General features: G+C 37.7%; 1 protein-coding gene across 2 annotated transcripts in view; it reads left to right on the forward strand.

Annotated features, from left to right (window-relative positions):
• Window positions 1-22,366, forward strand: part of VCAN (versican) — a 115,747-nt gene that overhangs the window by 54,628 nt on the left and 38,753 nt on the right. The window contains exon 7 of one of the 2 annotated variants that reach the window (XM_072860701.1): window positions 120-3,305. In XM_072860701.1, the coding sequence (XP_072716802.1) occupies window positions 120-3,305 (3,186 nt within the window). The remainder of the gene's footprint in view (window positions 1-119; window positions 3,306-22,366) is intronic. The other variant, XM_072860702.1, reaches the window with a different exon arrangement.

The raw sequence follows: 22,366 nt of genomic DNA on the forward strand, positions 1-22,366 counted from the left end.
TTATACTTATTTCTCAGTGTAGCATTTAGTTTTTGTTGGGAACATTCAAACTGAATTAAAGTAACATTCGTTTGTGCTCTGACTGAATGATTCCTTAACATTTTCTTTTCTTTTTTAAGGTAAAAAAATCATATCAGAGCCCACAACTGTTAAGCTGATTACATCTCTGAAAACTGACAGTGTGAAATCGTCATCTGCTAAAGTTACTCTTAAACCTCCTGTTTTTGAGACTTCGATTACTGAAGTGGCTGTCACCAAAACAGAGGTCCCTGCTTTGGAGGAAACAACCGTAGAGACTGAAGGAGATATGGAAATGACTACTGATGTGGCTGAGGAAAAAAGGGAAATGGAAGTGCTTATGGAGAACATTAAGTTAACCACCCTTCTACCTCAGACTGTCACAGATGGCGAAATAAGCACTTACGATACACTGGGAAGGACTGAATATGATGTTTCACCTAGGTTAACAGAGAGCACATCTGCAGCTTTGGAACTGGAGCACACTTACTCTGAAGCAGAATTGCCCGAGGAACAAGGTAGGTCTGAAAGCATTGAGGACGCTTTCTTGACCTCTATAATTTTTCAGGATAGCACAGCTGTAGCTAAGAGTTCCACTGGTTCATGGGAAGATACTGAAACAGGAGATACACAAAAACACGATGCTGATAATCAGACTGAACAAATAGAAGTGGGTCCTATGATGACAGCTACAGATAGCTTGTTACCAGCTTCTCGGAGAGAGTTTCCCAGGACAGGGACTTCAGTTTCACTAACAAAAGAGAATATGTATCTTGGTGCCCACTCAACAAAAGAACCCACAAAAAAGTCAATGGAGGTGAAATCTGACAAGGAACTTACAACTGTTGTAATCCCTAAAGCTTTGTTCACTGATCAGTATGATCTTACTACAGAGGGGGAGGGCAGAGAGAGCATGTACACAGTTATGCCTGATAGAGTTTCCAGCATGGCTACTGGTAGCATCCCAGAATCAGACATGCCTGCTGCATCAGAGACACTTGTAGACGAGCATGCAGTAACCACTGGACAATTTTCTACAGCAGATGAGTCAACTCTATTCATTAAATTTAGTTCTGCAACAGTGTTTGGTAATGAGGCGTCAGCTGAAGGAAGCAGAGAGGACCTGAGAGATGTGCAGCCTACCGTGTCATCTGGAATACCTGTATCCTTTTCTGTATCAACTGTTAATCAAACAGGATCTGAGGCCATCACTCTCTCAGGAAGTACTGTTTCCCCGCAAAACTTTGGAGAAGGCACCACATCTGTTATCCACTCATCTCAGCAAACGGAAGGATCAGCCATTTTAGAGGAGCAGGAAAAAACAAAGGAGCCAGAAATGAGAACAATGGATGTTAAGATCCCTCATGCCACAACCGTCATTCCTACTTGTGTTACAGCAGAATCTGAGGGACATTCTGCAAGTGAGAAGTTCACACAGGCTCCTCCAGCTTCTGGCGTGTGGCTGCCAACAGATAAAGATCAGGAGTATATGACAGAAGTGTCATCTCATACTAAGAGAATACATGAATTAGATACAGAAGATGGTATCTCTGGAATGGAGCCTACATCATCTCTAGGGCAAATGACAGAACACACAAAGCATCCAGGAGCTCCGATTTCAGCAATTATAGATGTAACTGAGACAAGCGTGGAGCCAGCAGAAACGAAAAGTGATGAGGAATCTGTATCGGCTGATTTTGATCAGAGTAAAGATACTACAAGTGTCTCCCACACAAGCAGCTCTTTGGATTTGGAAATGATCACAGTATCCAAAATATCAGTGGATGAAAGTAGTGCAACAATAATGTCTTTTAGCTCCTCAAGTGTTACTGTATTACCAACAGCTATACCCACAGTCATGGAAGTAACTGAACATAAAGGAGGTGAAATATCAGGGTATGTTTTGAAAACATCCATTCCTACCCCAGAAGTTGAACAAAGAGAGGCTACTGAGACCTTGGTAGCAACGTCTGCTGAAGAGGTCTCTACTGAAATGGAGGTCTCAACATACACAGTGACAGAGGAAGGCCAGACAAGCATTGCATCATCAGCTGAGGAGGAGTCAGTGGCAACACTTCAAGACAGAAAAGGAACACCATCAGCTGGCTTTGGAGGGACAAAGGAATCTATTATATTTACAGGTGTAACAAAGGTAGATACTACAGTTCCACAGAAAGAACATGATGCTTCCCTAGTTCCAGTTACTGTAGAGAGTGAGGTCACTAGAGATATGCCAGTTACTGATCAGAGTCCTTTTGATGGTATCTTTCATACAGAAGCAACAGAAACAACTGCAAAAGATAGTGAGGTGTTCCCAGAGGAACTCTTCACGGAAGATCAAGATACTGCCACAGAGTCTACCTTATCTGTGACATCTGTCCAAACACATGAACAAAAGACGGCACCAGGATCTGAATCACCTCAAACAGCTATTCAGGAAAAACAGGATGAGACAGGTTCAGCTTATGATGAGACATATCCAGCAACAGAAGTATCAGTGCCTGCAGTGAAGCTCACAGATTATGGAAGAGTTCTGGGACCTGATGAAGCTACCACCAGGACCTTGCATCTCACAATGACTCTGAAAGCTGAAACTGCAACTCATCAAGAAGAGAAGGTCACTGAAGTGATGCCTATAACAGCAGGTACCCAAGCAAAAACATACGAGAGCAGAGGAACCCCCACCAGGGAAGAAGACAGTGATGTAGTCAGCTGGGAATCTGTGTTGCCCCCCCATACGATGCCAACAGGTCATTCTACTGTGGAAAGCATTACTCACCTGACTTTAGGAGCTTCTCCAAGCCAAACTCTGGAAGGTTCAGGAATATCAGAAGAACCTGAAGAAATCAAAACAGCTATATTTTCAGCTAATGCAACAGATAAGGCAACAATTCTCAGTGATGTAACACCACATTCCATTAGTGCTGTAGACAAAATTCAGCCTACATCAGCATCCAAACCTTTTGTTACTCAAAAGTCACCACTTATCATTCCTGAGGAAGAAGAGGAGGTAACAAGCAATGACATCATCATAATTGATGAATCTATTTCTCCCAGTAAAGCCACTGCTGATGATGATCTGACAGGAAAGATGTTAGAACCAGAAATCGATAAGGAATATTTCACAGCATCAACTGCTACTGCAGTTGCACGACCTACTGCACCACCCAAAGTGAAGGAGGCCACAGAGGCTTTACAACCTCAGGAGGTGTCTCCTTCTACTTCACACCCTGATAGTGGAAATGACATAAGATTGTATGTTATTCAAATCACAGGCAATGATACAGGTAAGATTTTGCCTTTTAGACCTGCAGTCCATCAGAATGGACAGTTTGTCATAACAAACTGGTGTACTTTAGAATATACTGGAGATGTTTCTTGGATCACTGAAGGATGCAAAGTACAAGTTTTATCTAGACAGCAGCTTACTAAATATTGGTAGGTCTATTTTTATACCCATTAAAAAACCCTCAGAAATGTGTTATATATATAGTTTGGGTTAAGGTTAATTTCTATGTAAGAATGAATATGAAACTGTTGTATTTCCTCTTAAAAGTCATGATGGCTATAGTCCAGTTTTCTTATTTAATTTTGTCAAGTCACTGATTTAACTTCAGCTATCTGTGAAACAAGCATTTTAATTTCACAGCTTCCATTCCATGCATTACTAGTCCTAAACGAAGCACTAGATTATTTTAACATTCCATTAGTCTGGAGCAATTAACAATGCCATGTACAGTGTAGTCAGTTAAAAAAGGTTAAGATACTCTACGGCGTCCACAAGTGGACCTCCTGTGATTTGGGGGAAGGGGTTTTTCACCTTTTTGTAGCATATTGTAATACTTTTTAATCCGTTTTACAGAATCTGTGATGCAAATTGCCATAATTTTTAGTTTCATTACATTTTTTTAGCTGATGGCACTGTACATGTGTATGTAGCTTCAATTCCATGGGTATCCAGAACAGAAACTCCTGAAGTAGCAATGAACTGTTGAGTTTTATGATGAATACGTCTCCATAATGCAATAGCTGAAGGCTATGCAATTTTACATTAAAGAAGCCTGTCAACTGACTATTATTTAAGATGTCTTGGTAAAACCTTATTTTTTAAAATGAAATGTAAAACAACTGACAAAAAGGATAAAGCTCAAAATATCTATTAGGTTCAATGTTGCATTCTGTTTAATTATTTTATAGTTATTTTATAATTATTTTATTTTTTGCAGGAACACAGTAAAAATTCATTTTATGTCTTATAAACCTTAACTATATGCAATGCTTTTGAATGGTTATATAAGAAACTGTTTTCTCATTGGTTCTCGGCTGTAACATCTGTATCTTTGAAGAACTTATCCCACAGAATTCTTAATTTATGGAAGTCTTTTGGTTGGTTTTGTCAGGTTTGTGCTTGGTAGAGTTTCATTCAAAAATGAAAAGGCAGAAGTAGTTTCCCTGAGATGTGCCATATCATTATTGGGCTTTTCACAGAGTGGATTTTGTATCTTTATTCATTTTATGCCTATTATCCTACTTTATATTTACAAGATGTAAAACTGCACAAGTCATATCAGTGGTAGCTTAGCCTTCTACTTCAGAAAATTATAGTTCCGTTACTTTAACTTTTAAACACTACTTTTGTTTCTGTGGTATATGACCATTATTTTGCTTGAAGCTTTAGATCTTGCCAGTGTCTTGGAAGTCTTAATTAAATGAGACAAGTCCGGTAAGTCAGAAGGGTAATTTTTGAAGACTAGAGTTAAGCCACATATTAAATAATTTTGTACCTGTGGAAATTTGGTTAATTCGGCTTAATAATTAATAGTTGGACTGTGTAGTAGTGAAATAGTTTTCCCTGTTACATTGTTGAGTTATACTGCAGTTTATTACATATGGGAGAGTGGGTTGCGCTGTGCAGCTGTATGTTCCAGGCAGACAGAAAGAAAGAAGTAGGATGGTTTGGGAGGGTGTGGAAACTTGGTGTTTTCTTCAGATAGTGCACAAGGTATATGATTCAGGATTTCTCTGCATATACATCAAGGAGAGTCTTATTTTATACTTTTTATCACAATGGTGTGGGTACTGTGATTCATTAAATTAGGAATTAGTTCAAGCTGGATTACCTAAAGGACAGTGGATTAATGCATAGCCACTCTTCATAGCTACTCTTGCTTTCACTTGGGTGATGAGGTCCTTAGGATAGACTTTCTTCAGGATTTGCCTTCTGGATCCTCACAAATTTTCTAAAGCTGTGGATGCACTTCCCAGGTATATATATGCATATGTGTGGGGGTGTTTATAAACAGAGTTAAAGCTATACATCCTCAAAATTCTGCCTTTAGGAATGATTTAGTCTGACAGCGTAGAAAAAAAATTCTTTTTCTTGAAATGTTATGAAATTCTCTATATGCCAGTATCTGTATTCTCTTTAAACATAAAGGGATTTATCATGTATGTAGTGAAAGGTCAAAAAGGAGTTTTCTTTATTTTTCTGTTTTCAGAGTCTGACTGTGGAAATTCTTCCATTTAGCTATCCACAGAGAAAAGGCACCCTATACCTACTTACCACAAGTTAAATTAGAGCTGCCAAAGATTTATCCTCTCTGAGGATTCGGATTAGTGTTTTCTTTTCTTTCTCCAGAAATGAGAGACTGCATCTGAAAAATCCTGTCAAGCCCAGTTTCACTTCATTGTTCCTCAGTCCATAAACTTTTCTTTGTGCTGAAGAAAATGTACATAGGAGGTGCTGAAGAGGAATGAATTTGGCAAATATTACTAACATATGCCTTTCACTAGCACATAGTTCAACTTCTTATTCTGTCACTCTTTGTTTGAAAATTGATCTGCAGTCATACAGGAACTACGTAAACTGTACCTTTGGCTTTTTGTTCTCAGCTAAATGGGAACAAGAAATACAGTTTTCATCAGTACATCTCTCTAATAAAACAAGGGTTTTTCCTCCTTTGCTTTGGCATGTTTTCAAGGTAATATAGCTTAGCATTCTTAAATAAAATAATCAGTGAGTGTTATAAACAAAAGCCTTCATGATTTTCAAGTCAAGAGTCCAAAAGTGCCTCCTAAGAAATAACAACTTGCTTACCAAAGCCCTTCAAATAATAGCGGTTTCAAATAGGAATCGTAATGAGAGGTTTGCTGTATACATGGTATTGAGTAAAAAGAATATAATATTTTCCTTTTTGAGTATGCACAAGTGTTGGAAATATTTATGAGATTAATTTTTTTTTTTCATCTTTCTTCACCTCCTTGTTATTCAGCTGTTGCCAGAAGCAACAGTTTAATAGTGAAGCAGGGCTCAGTGGAAATACGGTACCATGTTTTGTTTCCTATCAGCTGTATCAATTAATTACAGTCAAAACTTGCTATTATACTAACACAGCTGAATATTACTCTCTGCAGCTCCATTTACCATCTGTAGCATAGGCATAATAATATTTAAGTGCTCCATGGAGGTGCTGTTAGGCTTTGTTAGTTATGAGCAATATTTTATACTCCATGTGGAAGAGAAGGATCATGCCAAACAAATGGAGTTTTGAGAGATGAGGACATTTTTAGCAGTTCCCAGCAAGCAGGACAGAGCGTATCCCTTGCAGCACAGGAGTCCCTTTCCGATCGGTGGGTGTCCTACCTCCCGGTGAAGTATGGCGGGAGCAGCCCATTGCTGCTCTGGGTCTGGTGACTTCACCTGTGGCCATGCACTGGTAGAGGGAGAAGCGGGAAGGATTTCTTGCGCCTTTCTTCTCAGTCTCAAACCCTTGCTAAACTGGCACCAACTTTGCTGAAGTGCTTTGAAGTCTTTGGCTGGAATGTGCTGTCGGTGTATGGAATGTGTTATGGATGTATGGAATGTGGGGGATATTATTCTTCATTATTGTAGACTCAAGCTGCACTTGAAAGACATTGAATGTTGACTGGGTTAAATTCAATTAAATATAGTGACAAGGATCTTAGGCTGTCTTAGACACACCCCTTCCCTTAATGTGAAGTAGTACAATATCTAACTGAAAGTTGATATTAAATATTTTCAATTTTTTAATACAACAAGCCCTTATATTTATTAGACCAAAAAAAGTTTATCCTAGAGGACTTCTTTTCTTATGCCATCCAAGAGGTAAATATATTTCTAGCTTTTTGAAATGCCTGCTTGCAATCAATTAAAACTTTCATAAAGGAAGTTTCAGTTACTTTTAGATAAAAAAATTTACCCATGGAAACAGAAGTAATTTGGGGGGCTGGTGGAAGGTCAAGCTCATTAGCTTAAATTCTGGAAAATGCGCTCTAGTGCAGATAAGAAAGAACACACCACTGAATGGATTAAGCTGCTTATTTGTGTAAGAATACAGCAGTTTTCATTGAGAAAATGTATTGTACAAACAATCCATATACTTCCATGTAAGCAAGTGTGAGGCAGGTGCACAAATTAATGAGGGATATAAGGCATGGTTTTTCTGACAGCCTATGGCACATGGGCAGACCTAGGGCAGGTGTTCCAATTAATGAGGAAAATATATTTGTGCATGGGGAAACATCCCTTTTTATGCTACAAAAAGGACCACGCACATGCTTCATAATGGAAGGAGCTTGGGACTTCATTCACTTGAGTGGAACAACAGGCTATTCCCTTGGGATCATGACCATGTTGTGAAAGTGAGAAAGCAAAATAGCCTTGCACTGTGATGTGTTATCGCATTAGCAGCTTTCCATTGCATCAGATAGGACAGAGTAGTTTGTCTTTCACTGCAAAGATGCAAAACTTACCACCTTGTGCCTTTTATGTTCTCATAGCTCCTATGTATTGTAGTGGTGAGGGCTGATGCTGTTGCTGGAAGGTAATGGATTAGCAGCTGAAAAAAAAACAAACCTGAAGGAACTTTTCAGCTCATAAAGCTTTTATGAGCTGAAAAATGTTTGTGGGGGTGTTGTTTAACAGTGGTTGAGGGGATGCTGGAAACATAACTCCTGTCTGTATCTGGAGTAATTTGCACACCTGCATTTTTTGGAGACATTTAAAAGTCTTTACTTAGTGAATATGTTTCAAAGTACTCATTGGACCCTGGGACTCACACCAGCTCTGTCTGGTTTCTTGTCCCCTCCAGCTTTGAACAGAATGAAATTGCAGGAACTTGTGCTTTGTAGATGTGGAATTTTATGGAAAGAGGTTACAAACCTTTGTGTTTCAACATGTAATTCTCTGACATGCATATTTCTGTCTTAGCAGTGTAAGAGGGCATGTGAAATTTGAATGAAATGCAGAATGGTAATGAGTCATAGTCATAAAGCTTAACAAAGAAGGCAGAATAGAGTCTTTTCAGGTCCGTCTTAGGCCTTGTCTTAAAATTCATTTAATCCTGTTGTCTTCATAGCTTGTTCTGGAGGGCTGTCCCAAATTGTCATGGCTCTCTCAGTCTGATTCTAATATCTAGCCTGAATTGCTTCTTGGCCAGTTTATGCCCATGTTTATTCCTGCCAGCATTGTCTTTAGCCTGAATAGGTCTTTTTTCTTCCTGACACTTATCCCTTGATACTTTTATTTCTCTGTTCAGTTATAGAGAATAACTGTGTCCTCTTTCAGCCTTCATTTTGCTAACTTCTATGGGGAATGTGTGTGTGGGAGAGTGGAAATGTGCTGGGAACATGCTGGGAGGAAAGACGCTGGCTCTGTTCTGGAGGCTGTGGGTGTGAGGATGGTGCTATGGCCAGACCAGATGATGGTGTGGAGGGACAGGAGCAGCATGCCTCGCAACACCATTTCCAGGCAGCACCTTACTTGCAATAGAGCCAGCTTAAAAGCATGCAGCATGTAAGCTTGTATTGGCCTGCACCTGTACCCACATTGTTCTAAGTTATTTTATTTAGACCCACTGGCAAATATCTGTCTGGACACTGTTCTTTGCAGTAGACACACGTGCTATGTGCAATTTTTGGTGTATCTTTCAAAAATTATATGTATTAATTATTGTGTTAGAGAGACTTCTGCTGAAGGTGAGGAGACTTTGCCTTTTATGTGCTGAAATCACCATTTGTTTTTCCTCAAATGAAAAGTATATGAAACCTAATACTGAAACCTATTGTTTATTCATAGGACCTGTTTTAAAGTTTATTATATAGAAAAGATGCAGTCTTGCATTCACTGCATTCTGCTGCTTTATGCAGTGACTGATAAGACGCCCAAGTGGATGTGTATGAATAAGACTTCCCTGCCTGTGCAAGCTGTTCAACTTTCTTAACAAATGCTTAATTCTTGATATCACTGTCATGCATTTAAGAGAAGAAGAGTTCCAAATTTACCTAAACATTGCGGTGAGCAAACTACCATTTAATTTGCAAGCACATTTCAACTTGTATGCATTTGGACGTGGTGTTCTGTGGCCACGGTTTATTGGTATTGTGCAACTAGACTGACCTGAATTAATTTCTGGTGGGATGTTGAAGCAATAGTAAAAATGGCCTCACGTGGGCTGAACCAGCTTCCCATCTTATTAAATGCAAAATCTCCTATTTATTTAATGGAGGGCTGGGCTTGTCTCCTTATTAACTGTAATGTTCCAGCTGACATTAAGACTATGGCAGCTGCTGCTCCTCATCAACCCTGGAGAAAGAGCACATTCCCTGCTGCCCTGAGCATGCTGCAGTCAATGGACATGGTCTTATTTCAATGTTGAATTAGTAATGCAGTCCTCCCTGGTAGTGTTTTGTTTTGAGCCCTCGGCTTGTGTGTTCAGCTAGGAAAGAAAACCTCCTAGTGGTTTTGAAACACATTTCCAAATGAAACAGGTTTGTCAATGTCCAATAGCTACCCCAGTCGTTTTCCTGCCCTGAATGACCGAACTCTCTGTGTTATTCTTAAAACCTGGCATAGAGACAGCCAAGTTCTCATTTTGTCTAGAGTAACTGAAGTGTTAAATGCTAAGTAACATGGCCAGATTCTGATATAATCTTCCCCAGTGTAATTATGCCATAGTAATTCCAATGAGGTGATGGAGAGCAGAATTGTTATGGGGATGTGGGGATGGTAGGTATGAGCATGTCTTCATAACATTTACAGCTTCTGGTTCACTCTATAATTAGGTGATTTTTTCTTCAGAACAAATTTGTGTCACATATTTAACCCAAACTGATAGACCTGTTGCTTAATTAAACTGGTTGGAATTTTTCTATATTAGAATATTCATGTTGTACTGGTGCTGTGGAGCGCTTTTTAAAATAGGTTGGACACCATCACATATAAATCATATTTAAAATGCAACAGCAATCATGCTCTGTATGAAAGCAAGCTCTACTAAACAAATAATTGTAATAAATTCAAGCTTTTTGTACACTGATCCTTTTTCCAAAACAAAGGAAAATAAAAAAACCAACCCCATATCCAACAGAGCTGAAACTTGATACTTAGAAAGTTTCACAAGAAGCTAAGACTGTGGATTAATAAGTAGTCTTTAGGCCTTAAGTATTGCTGGCTCTTCCTGAAGACTTATTGTAGAACAATAATTTCTTTTTTCACATTCCTTTATAGACTTCCATAGATACAAGGAACAGTGTCCTCACATTAAATACTGTTCAGAGGATGCCTACACATTCCCTGCTGTTTCTGTATTGTTTCCAGGGAAACGTCTCAGATCTAGACACAGGGATTACACATTTCTAGCTTTCTTATAGCTCTGTGTTTATTCATGAGAGAAATGAAGGAATTTTATTCATACGTACAATGTAGTTTTTCATACTTCTGTTGTGAAGGAGAGGAATCCTTTTAGAAGTTTTATTTACACGTGGAGAAAGTCTTAAGAAATCCTATTGCAGAAAAGATGAGCTGTCTTTTACATGGAAACACAGTATGAATTAATTTTTTTGAGGAAAGTGGTTCTCTGTACCAAAGTTTTCTGAATGTATCCAGGTTGTAACAAATCTTAGTACTTATGATGGGAATATCATCTTTTTTGCCTCTTTCAGAAAATATTATCTATTCGATTTTACTTTACATGAAATGATTCATTGGATACAGTGAAACTCTGAGTGAGTACAGGATGTGATCTTGGAAATGTAAATAAGTGTCTCAAAGGCTAAAGATCTTAATAGAAAGTCCTTCCCTTAAAATGGGTCACTTGACAATTAGTCTAAAAATAATTAAAAATATTTGTTGGCTATTCTTTCTTTTTGAGTATGTAGTCTTCAGTGGTCTTTTTTGCAGTTGTTCTTTGCACATTTTAGATTTAATGATTGAATAAATCCTTGTTAGTCCAGCTACTCTTTTTCTATCTCCCTCTTTTTGTAAGTGTTTAGATGATACATTTGATTAATAATATATTTATATAATACTTGTGTCTTTCCAGGTATATTATACCTGTACCTATATATAATACCGGTGTCTTTCAAGATACTTGTGAATTATTTCCTGGCACAAGTCAGGATGTGTTCAGTGTCTGCTGCATATTTTGTGTCACCTTTGGGAACATGGAGCTGAAGTTATCTATCTTTTTCTATGGAGTGATTAACATTTTTTTAAGAACTGCTCAGTGAATTGTATTAGGACTTGTCTGACCAGTCCTGTATTACTATATTTGCTTAAATGAGGAGAACTCAGTATAAAAAAATTGTATAGAAATTTCTCTTCATTAATGATTAGAGCTGAAATCCCTGAGGAGAAGAAATGCAGTTGGAATTTTGTTCCTGATCAGGAGCAGTCTTACCTTCCAGTGGTCTGTGCCTGCTTTGGTATTACCTCTGCTGTACTTCATTACTTTTTTGTTACCCACCATTAGCTTAAAGAGTGCATAAGAAACATTAATTTTTAACTTTTTCAACCATAATCTTGGATTTTTCATGTAGTACCTCATCAAGTGAGAGTTCCATCGTTTCAGTGGGAGGTTTTTGGCATTAGGAAAAGAATATCCACATATTTGATGTAATTTTTTTTCCAAAATAACAGCAAAGAATATGCCTATATGTACACAGAGTAGCATCAGGATTTTTTATAAGATTTTGTTGTGGGATTTTTTTCTAAACTACTTTTTTACTTTATTGGAAGTGGTGAGTGAAATGATTCTTGAGTTACTCATGTATTTACTACTCAGGCTTGTAATGAGTTTCCAGTGACATGTTTAGTTAAATATTAAATATTACAAGCAAAATTCTTGAGTCCTTTGGAAATGCTGTGTACACTTGGTCCAACTGACAGGCAACAGGATAAGACCTTAAGACCACAGGATATATGCTCTGGTGAAACCAGATAGTAATAATGGGGTTGTAATGGTGAGTGAACCTGGAAAAAGCTTTTCAGTGGCCACTGTGTCTTTTGACTTAGTGCAGGTACTCCTTTTGATGCTTGAAGAAATCAAAGTTAGTGTAAGTTCCCACAGAACTTTGTGGACTAATCATCTGAACAACAACTAAATTTGGTTGATTTCATGCCATCAGGGAGAAGGACACTAATGTCAAACACATCACAGTTTGGAAATTACTAAATTGCAATAGGTAAGAAAGACACTGATGTTTGTTTTTGCTCTTTGTGGGTGTTGGATGTAGAAGTCCAGCATTGCCAAGTGAGAAACACTGCTGAGCATTGCAGTACACGTAGTGGATAGCAGTTTAGCACAGTATTGAGTTACCAGGATTACCAGATGACCTAAGAGCCCATAAGCTAGTTGTATACTTCATACTCCTATGAAGTAGGAACACTATGAAAATCAATGAAACGGAAGTATTTCTACATCTTCAAGACGTTACTCAAGAATTTATTTGTTCTTACCTTAATTGAATTATTTGGCTTCTTGGGCTATATGCTTTTTTTCAGTTTATTTTGCCCACATTCAGAGCCTGTCAGGTGTGAACTAATTCTGAGTCAGTAGCCATATAACCATGTTAGTGTAGGATGGATTTTGTGCTAATAGGTTTATAATGAAAAGTCTGTCCCGCTCTGCCATTTTTTTAGTGCTGCACGAAGCTTACCACAGCTAGGCATGTATTTTTAGCTATAGCTGGTTGAAAACTTTTGTTCTCAAGTATTGTCCAACAAAAATGTCTTTTTTAAAAAGCAAGTGTTTCTAAAAACTAATTAATATTTTTCCAATACAAATGTTCCATTTTTTGCCAAGAAAAAAAAACCTAGGTGGAAAAAGTTATGCTTTTAAAAGAAAAATGAAACCATTTCTCATTTTCATACATGCATGTGATTATATGGTTAAAAAGAAGCTCATGCTCTGTATGCATTCTATGTTCTTTTCCTAGCTCCAAGCAATGAAATGGTTAAATACGTACAAGTATACTGCAGCTTGCTCTCAGATAAGTCTTCTCCAGTTATAAGCTCATTCTAGAGTATTTGCTGCATCAGACTTCTGCTTCACTCTTCTTTCTGTTTCATCTGCTGTTCACATGTCTCTGCAGAGTTCAGGAAAGTGTAAGGATCAAAGGCACCCCAAAAGTTGATCCAGGTAGAAATTATGTATCAAAATACTGTTTAGTACTTATTTTTTGAAAGGCTTTCAAGCACATGGCACTGCACTCCTTTTCCTAAAATTGTGTCTGAAAGAGAGAATCACACTTGCGTCATTCTGTCTGCAGCAGTGGGGTTTTTACAGCCTTATGTTGGTTTAACTGAGAATCCAGTTTATCCCTAGGCTGCTTTGGATGTTTAATACCCAAAGCAATCATGTTTATTAAACCCTATAGCAAAATTTCAATTTTTTTCAGCTTTTTTTCCCACAAGTCAAGGGATGATGTTAAGACTACTCCATTAAAATTGCAATTATAGAGTCCACTCTGTCTTCTGAATAATAGTTGCAAAGCACAAGACTCAGACCTATGTGCAAAAATTCATGTACCATGTATGTCAATATTTGTGTGCATAATCACTCTAATTGTATATTCTAAAACATATTTTTTTAATTTAAGATATTATGAAGATACTGTAGTAACTTGAGTTACTACTGCTACTGCTATAGTAACTCAAGTCATTTTGCACAAGCAGATGGGTCTAGGACAAGGGTGATTTGCCCCACAATGGACTATTCCAGCAAAGCTTTGGTCACATTTCAATGAAGAAAACGGAAGCTTAAAAAAAGATTTGCCATAACAGAATGAGTATATGTTGCCACATGTTTGATAGCTCTAAATATCTCCCCAAAAGGAGTAGGGACTGCAGCCAAACAGTGTATCTAATCAGCTGTGATTTTGAGTGCTGGCTGCATGACCAGTGGGCTTGTGCAGACATTAAAGTAAAAGTGTGCTTATGAGGTACTTGAAAGAAGCGTGGAAAATTGTAGGGGATAAAATGTCACAAAAGCATCATGATAAGTGGCTGTACAGATACATAAACTTCTCCAGATATCTGTAAAAAGAGCATTGTGGGGTAGAGCAGGTAGGGTAATCATCATCCTAGCTTTAGTTCTTCGAACAGAATTATTCAGAACAAAGCCATTTTGCATAGGGAGGATCCTCCTGAAAATGTACTGTTTTTTTTTTTCTCTTTCTTTTCCTTCCTTCCTGCCTTCCTGCCTGCCTTCCTTCTTTTTCTTCTTTCTTTCTTTCCTTCTCTCTTTCTTTCTGTCCTTCTCTTTCTCTCTTTATCTCTTTCTCTTTCTTTTTTTTTCTCTTTCTTTCTTTCTTTCTTCTGTTTCCTTCCTTCCTTCCTTCCTTCCTTTCTCTTTTTCTCCTTTTCTCTTTTTCTCTCTCTTTCTCTCTTTCTCTCTTTTCTCATAAATATGCAGCCACATATATAAACACTGCTGTCTGTCCTAAAGCTTGAATATCAGAATATTTTCTGGTTTTATTTTTGCCACATAACATTCCCCTTTTGAGACAAATTTCTTTGATTAAGAAAGTAAAATTTATTACATTCCTACTATGTAAACCAACCTTTATTACTCCTACACTAATATGATATCAACATAATTTTTTCCAGAACTGCCACATTAAGGAGTATACTGTAAGTTTGCTCCTAAAGCTAAATATTGTTGACAATACTGAAGAAAGGGACAGGGGAAGGAATGTTCATTACAGGCCATTTCACATCTGAGCAGCCACAGGAGCTGTCAAATTGTGGACATCTGCTTCGACATTGTAACTGTAGTATTTTCACTTTTACCCCAAATTTTTGTTGTGATAAGTCATTTTTGGTTCTTCTCAGAGGGGACACTCTCTTCCCACGTTAGCAGAGCCAGAACTGGTTCCTTCTTGTTCCATCTGTGTAATGGCAGAAGCATTTGAGGTTGCCCCAGTGTAACACGGTGTAAGAGTAACCAAGGGATGGCGGCGAAGTGGTCTAGAAAGGGCAAGACCCATTGCTATCTCACTGTTTCCACCCGAATGATGGAATACCACACATGAGATCAAGGCTGAAGTCATTTTGGTGAGCAGTTGCTTTTGTTCCCAGCCAGCACTTCTGTTTACCACCTGACCTGGTGAGCTGTCCTGTGGAGTTGGGCTTTTCTATATTTATATCCAGACAGACCAGCTAATCCAGATACTGTGTGCTGCACAGTCTGACTTTTTGCTTTGTTTAGGATTTCAGCTGGAGAAAATGATTTATTACTTGCCAGTTGTTTGTTTTTGGGTTGTTTAGCCCTGCAGAGTTTTAGAATTGTCTTCTCGGTAGGCGGTAAGTAAAATGTTGTCATTGGAAGGATGCTCGTGTCAGGGACCACTCAGGAGGAGACACCGCTGTCTGGAGTGCCATTTTGTTAATGACATATTGGAGTAGAAAAGGAGTGGGAATAGTTGTCCTTTGAATATTGTATGACAAATATTCAGCCATTAACCAAGGAACTGTATCCTGCACTTGCTGGGGCTTAGACTTGACACTGCAAAGCTGCCATTTTTAACAACTTGACATTTTACTCAATATGTTTTTTCTTAACAAGTTTACTGCTGCATCAGGGGGGGAACACAGGAAGCCATGAGGCTGAAGGAAACGCCAGAGATTGCCAGAAGGCTTCATGATATGCTTTTATAATGAAACGGTTCCTTTATTTCTGACATGGTTTTTGCATCATCGTGTCTATTACTTTAAAATTTGGCAGGGGTGTTTAAGCACAGACATGCAGGCCAGAGCCCTGTGCAAAACAGATGTCCACATAAGCGACATCCACTTTCCACAGGTGTTTCTGGTCATAGCCAGCAACTCTGTCAAGATGGAGCTTAGGGGAGTGGTATAGCTGTAGAAAGGCTGCAGTTTAGGAACATGCCAGCAATTGATACTCAGGTTTTCAGCAGGGCTGTATCTTGCATGGAAACAGAGACACCCAAATATGGTAAAGCAGACTGGGTAAGTGAATTTGAGTAGGCAAGACTGACCACCCACCTTGAATTACTTTAAACTCCTACCCAGCCAGCTGTGCAAAAATTATTTTTTTCAAATATTTTATTCCAGAAATTTACTTGAGTAGTTGAGATTTTTATGCAAGGTCAACTTATATATTATTTTTTGTTTGTTTTTTAACTGCTGATGAGATTTTAAAAATGCAAACTTCTCTTTTGACTGTCAGAGGGAGAACAAAACATAAATTTTGATAAAATTTAGAAGGTAAAAAAAAAACCTATTGAAACGTGCCCTACATCCTTAAGCATTTCTAAAGGGAGCCAAAGTTAACAAAACTTTTAGAAATATATATCCATCTGGGGAACATTTTTAAGTGAACTAAATAAAACCTTTTGTTTATTTAGACTGAACAGTAATCAAGAACTGGATTTTACTAGACCTCATCATACGTACTAGTCATGTTAATGTGAGGTAGAAGGATTACAATAATCAAAAATTTAATTATTTCTGGATCTTTCTTTGTTGCCTTTTACTTAGGTGTGTATAATAGTAGCCATGTTTCTTTAACACCTTAGACCAGCTCCTTGGCAGTATTCCCACCTTTTCCAGGGGAGATGGAGTATGCCTGAAGCACTGTTGCACTTTGACCGTGCTTAGGTAGGTTAATGATATTACAAGATGGCACAAGTTAGAGGAATTGCCTGTACCGAAGGCTGACACTTGGAATTTTCCTTCAGCAGGAAACGTCTGTATTTCAAAATCTTATTTCTTTTGAAATGAGATGAAAAGAACAATTAAAAAAATCCTTTTTCTGTGAAACAAAATGGCCCAAAAGATGTTATCAGAATGTTTTATTTCTGTAAAGTTGAAGTTTTCTGTTCCACTTTAAATGTAATACTTTAAGGGGGAAAAAAACCCCTAAATACAAAGGTTTTGAAACAACAACAACAACAAAAATTTTTTTGTATGGGGGCCATCTTGTCAGATCACTTCTTTACTCCTTCAGTATGCTTTTAAAACAAAATATATTCAACGAGACTGACACATTCCTGTGGAATTGGTTGAGTTTTGTTTTGCTGGAAAAGTTTCAGCAAGCCGTAGTCATAAAACTGCTTGAATCCACCCAGACTGCAAATCTGGTCCCTGGCAGAGCTGAGGTTCAGGGAAGTCAATATATGACATAAAGCTTTTTAAGTCTTTCCTCATGCTAGATCTTCTCACAAGCCCAGATACGAAGTTTCACTGGACTTTCAGAGGGTTTAAATAAAGCATTTCGAACCTCTTCTACTTTGAGGGCTCCTAAATATTTTCCAGGTGAAGTGGAGACACCTGTTGACTGAATTTAAGTCTGCTGACTGTGTGCTGACTGCTTGCTCTTGGTAGGTCACCTTTGTCAAACCCGTCAGGAGTGTCCCACAAATGTGCAGGGATTTTGAGATAACACATTAAAGCCATTCGTTTAGGTTATTCAGAGAGTCTTAATCAAACACAATGTGCATGTTTACTGAATTATTCTGTGGATTGTCTGTTTGGATCCACTTTTCATAGCAGCTTCAATCTGCAGCACATTCTGTGAATGTACAAAAATGAGGAAGATAATGATTCGTGCATCTGCCTTCGATCCTCATTGCTGTCAGTGTGCTTTTCATAGCATATTTTTACAATCTGTTCCTGCAATGACTTTCTCAGAATAATGTTTTTGAATGAGTAAAGGTCTGATCAGTAGCTGTTATGAAGCTTGAGGCATCTGTCTTGCGTTGTCATTTAACAGCCTACCTAAGCTGATGGTCTGTTCTTCCAAGATGAGCTGAACTATTGTGCTAACTGCTAGGTATTAGCTATTTTGCTTGTCCCCTGGTCCTAGTCCCGGACACCTCTGACCTTGGTCTCAGAGCATCCGATCAGTTGGAGGTGACGTTTAGGGCTGTTGCCAGGGAGTGCAAGTTTATCATCATTTGTGTGATGGGAGCCTTCTGCAGGAGGTGATGACCGTGGTGCTGTGCAGACCAACTGTAGTAAAGAAGAGGAGGCATATGAAAATGAACGTAGAATACATATCTGTGGGGAAGAAACAAGGTGACAACATAGAAAACAGAGTAGTTAACAAGTATGCACGGGGGGAAAAACCCTAGATTTTACCAATTTTCATCTTAAATGAAATTGTTTATTGCTTTTCTCTCTGAGCCAAACATTTTTTATTTTCATTGCAAGTTACTGCATTACCTTTTTCACAGTCACCAAATGTTACATTTGCAGAAATTTGATACAAACCCACATATATACAATGTTTTAATGACATTTTAGTCATACTATGGTCTAAATTCACCCTGATATAATTCTGTTGAAGCCAAACCCAAACTTTTCTGTTGAAGCCAAACCCAAACTTTTCTGGTTATCAAGTGCAGGAAGAAATTTGACTAATGCAAACTATTTTGTTATTTCATGCTAACCTGTCTTATGGTTATGGGTTCTTGGTGGTGAACATTATGGAGTTAGTGATAGTGTCACATTATGCAATAAAATGCATGCTTTCAAAAAAAAAGTCCAAAATGTTTTTGGTCTTCTTTTTAAATTCTTTTTCTCTTTTTAGCTCTATTCTAATCAAAATATAGGGTCTAATTCAAAGTCCACAGAACATTTTATGAATCTTTCTGTGAATTTCATGGGTTTGTCAGATCTCTAGTCCTTCTACAAAACACTGAACTCTATGACTTCTCACAAACAACTCATCATGTTGCTCTGAAGCAATAAATGGACAAATTGCAGGAATCTATAGGTGAAATTCTGTTATCTGCAGGATGCCAGATTAGATTTTAACAGTCCCATTTTGAATGAGATTTCACAAAACCATGCTAAATTCATAAGTCTTCTGAATGAAATATTTTGGTTTTTGAAAGTGTGGAATGCATTAGAATCTGTTTTCTATTTAATTCTCTATTAATTCTTCTTCAGCTGCTTATCTAAAGGTTTTTGAGAGAGAAAATGCTTTTTACTTCCTGCCCCCTCAAAAATTATCTTGGAAAAACCCTTTAGGGTTCTTTGTAGAATATCAAAATCTTCTGAAGAAAAAGTGTTACCACACATTACACATTTTTTTGGATGTGCAAAAGTTAGCTTGTCCATCAGTAACATAGCGGCAACTTTTATATACGATCCAATGAAAAATTAATGTGGGTTTAGAACCAACTGTCATTAGAAGGGTTGTAATGGAAATTAATGCCACCTCAGTCAGTCCCTCTGTGGTTATATGTAGTAGCAGTCAAGTCCTCTTGTGACTAAAAGCACCCTGTAGCCAGAGGGATTTCCATTTCTTACTCATAGTTGACTGTTACTGAGATAGATGCCTATTCCATACAGGTATTTTAAAACATCTAGACATATTAAATGGGTTAAGAAACACTCTAGGCTGCATATACAGTCACCCACCTATCTATTCCATCTCTATTTCAGTGCATACCTCATCGCTTTCCTCAATAAGAGGCTTTACTGATAAATCTCCTTTAGGTCTTGTTTGGATTGGCAGTCTGAGCTGTCAACCCTTGGTTTTACTACTTTTTAGCTACTTGTTTTTACTTTCTTTTTCTTGGAGTCATAGTAACAAAGCACCTCTTTGAACAAGCGCTCCTTTTGGCTTTTTTGCCATGATAAAGTGTAAGCTATTGATAAACATATTTAGGATGCAAACTGCTTTCCTTTAAGATCCTCCTTTCATCTCTTATTAATAGTCTCAGGTCTATATGTCTTTACCTGCAGCTGGAATGGACATGAACATAAATAGGGGCAACATAGGTCAGCTGCATGTAGCTAGTTTAAAACTATTGCAAGTGTTCGTGTGTCTGCCCTAAGGGTCTAACAAACCAATTCAACAGATAAGACCATCCTATATTCATATTTAATGGTAGCACTTAGGTTTTCATCCTAGTGTCTTGCTTATTATTAGAGGACAATGTTATAAGTTATATGAGCTATATTGTTATGTAGATTATTGGCCATCTGTGGGGTTTAAGAGAATTTTCTATAGCTGTTAACCCTGAGCATTGGCAGCTTTACTGCTAACACTAAATAATCAAAGTTCTAGAAAGGAGAATAAACTCTAATTTAAAAAAAAAAAATCAACTGGATTGTTTAGTATTTTCTTAAAAGATGGTTATTTTTTTCTTGGAAAAAAAACCAAAACAAAACCACTTAGTACTTAATGAAAGAGCCTCCTGAAAGTTTATTATTGGAATATCATACCTTTAGCTAAGGTTCTTTTATGTGGATCTTTGTGGCATGTGAGATCTTGAAAAAGCTAACAAAGTAAAATTAAGGTCTGATAGAGATCTTTGCGTATGTAAGAATTTGTATATGTCTTCTAGGTGAATTTGGAACAGATGTTGTTCATTAAATTTATTACCTACCATAAATGATTTAGCGTGAGCTAGTAATTTGAGGGACTCCCAGGTGTGCACTGCTACAAAAATAATACACTGGTCAGAACTTGTTAGTCATTGTACCGTCCTACAAATTACAGCCTATCCAGTCCCATCCAGGTTTTTTTTTTTTTTTTAATGTATAGTTCTGTGCAAAAGCATGCTACATGCTTTTTGCACACAATCCTAACAGCTGTGTATGAAATAATAATGAATTGTTATGCCACATTAGTCTATATACCAGGTTATTTATACATATTCCTTCTTAAGCTGTGCACACAGTACAAGCCATCTTTCTTGCCAATGCAGATTTCTCTATGTGGTTCTCTGGTTCTGTATGTTGGTGCAGTTATTTTATAGTGAATTTACTGAGAATCAGAAACTCTCAAAGCTCCCTAGCAGCTTTGACTTGCCTTTCCCCTTTCAGTTATTCAATTCCCATGTATTTTTACATTCACAGTTTTGAAAAGAAGGTGTCGATTAGACCTTCTACTTTCATGAAGATATGATTCCTCAGTATGACTAGCTTTGCTGTTTGCTAAAATTTGTGGATTCTGAAAGTGATGTTATTAGACATGCTTCTCCACATCACATTGCAAATCTTGGACAAATAACTAAATTCTTGCTTTTCTGCTTGAACAAAAGTTGAAAGGGAGATCTGGGAACACTCAATAAACGGCTGCAGAAGCTATATTTTTCTGTGGTATTGGGCAGCCTCTGTAAATATTTCTGTCCTACTGGAGGAAGGAACAGGGAGAAATTCTCTCTTTACGAGCATTGCATAAAACACCTCCCAACAAGCACATGTGAGGGAGAAAGAAGGAGTTTCAATTCTGTAGTCATCTAATAGAGCTGTCATAGCACAAAGTAAATACCAGGCTTCATTGGGGCAATATAGAATAGCTAGGCAGAAATGAGGTTAAAAACAACCTTTTTTGGTTGCACTGGGAACGCTTAGCTCAGTGCTGTACAAACTGAACATTTTAGTGGAAATACAGAATGCTGAAGGTGGTTTATTCTCTGTAAGGCAGGCATGGATCTTAATTTTTCCCAAGTTGTTTAACAATTAGATCAAAGCCTCGGATTCAGGGCACCTTATTACGTGTTCTTTGTAAAACAGACCTGAAGTTGCATTTACTCTTCAGCTGGAGGTTTAGCAAAATGAAGATCCAGTAATACTTCATGAATTTAGCTGTAAACAGTGTGAGATATCAGAACATTAATTCTCAATAAAGTTGCAATGACCTTTTCAAGACCCATGTTGCAGTCAATTTGCACACACAAAACACCCCAAGCCAAAGAATCACAAGCCTTTCATCAGTTTAATGTGATTTAATACATTCTTTTCCAGAATGATCACCTGATTATCTCTGAGGGCTCAGTAGTCATAGAGGTTAAATGATGTTCATATGTAGGGGAATTACTTCAAACTAATGAAATACTTTACCTGTCAGGTTCTTATTTTTGTACATCTTGTAAATAGTTTTAATGAGGAAGATTTACTTAAAAATTGCACTCTGTCATATACTGGGTATGCCAGAATACCTGCAAATATTCTTTGGGGAGCAATCATTGCTGACAGCGCTGTAAGACAGGAGTCCTGTATGTTCGTTCAGATCCTCTACTGGCATATGTAGACAAGGCTCCGTTGGCTATAGCAGTTTATACCATC

The sequence above is a fragment of the Ciconia boyciana genome, chromosome 4 (assembly GCF_034638445.1).
Source record: "Ciconia boyciana chromosome 4, ASM3463844v1, whole genome shotgun sequence".
NCBI classification, from domain to species: Eukaryota; Metazoa; Chordata; class Aves; order Ciconiiformes; family Ciconiidae; genus Ciconia; species Ciconia boyciana.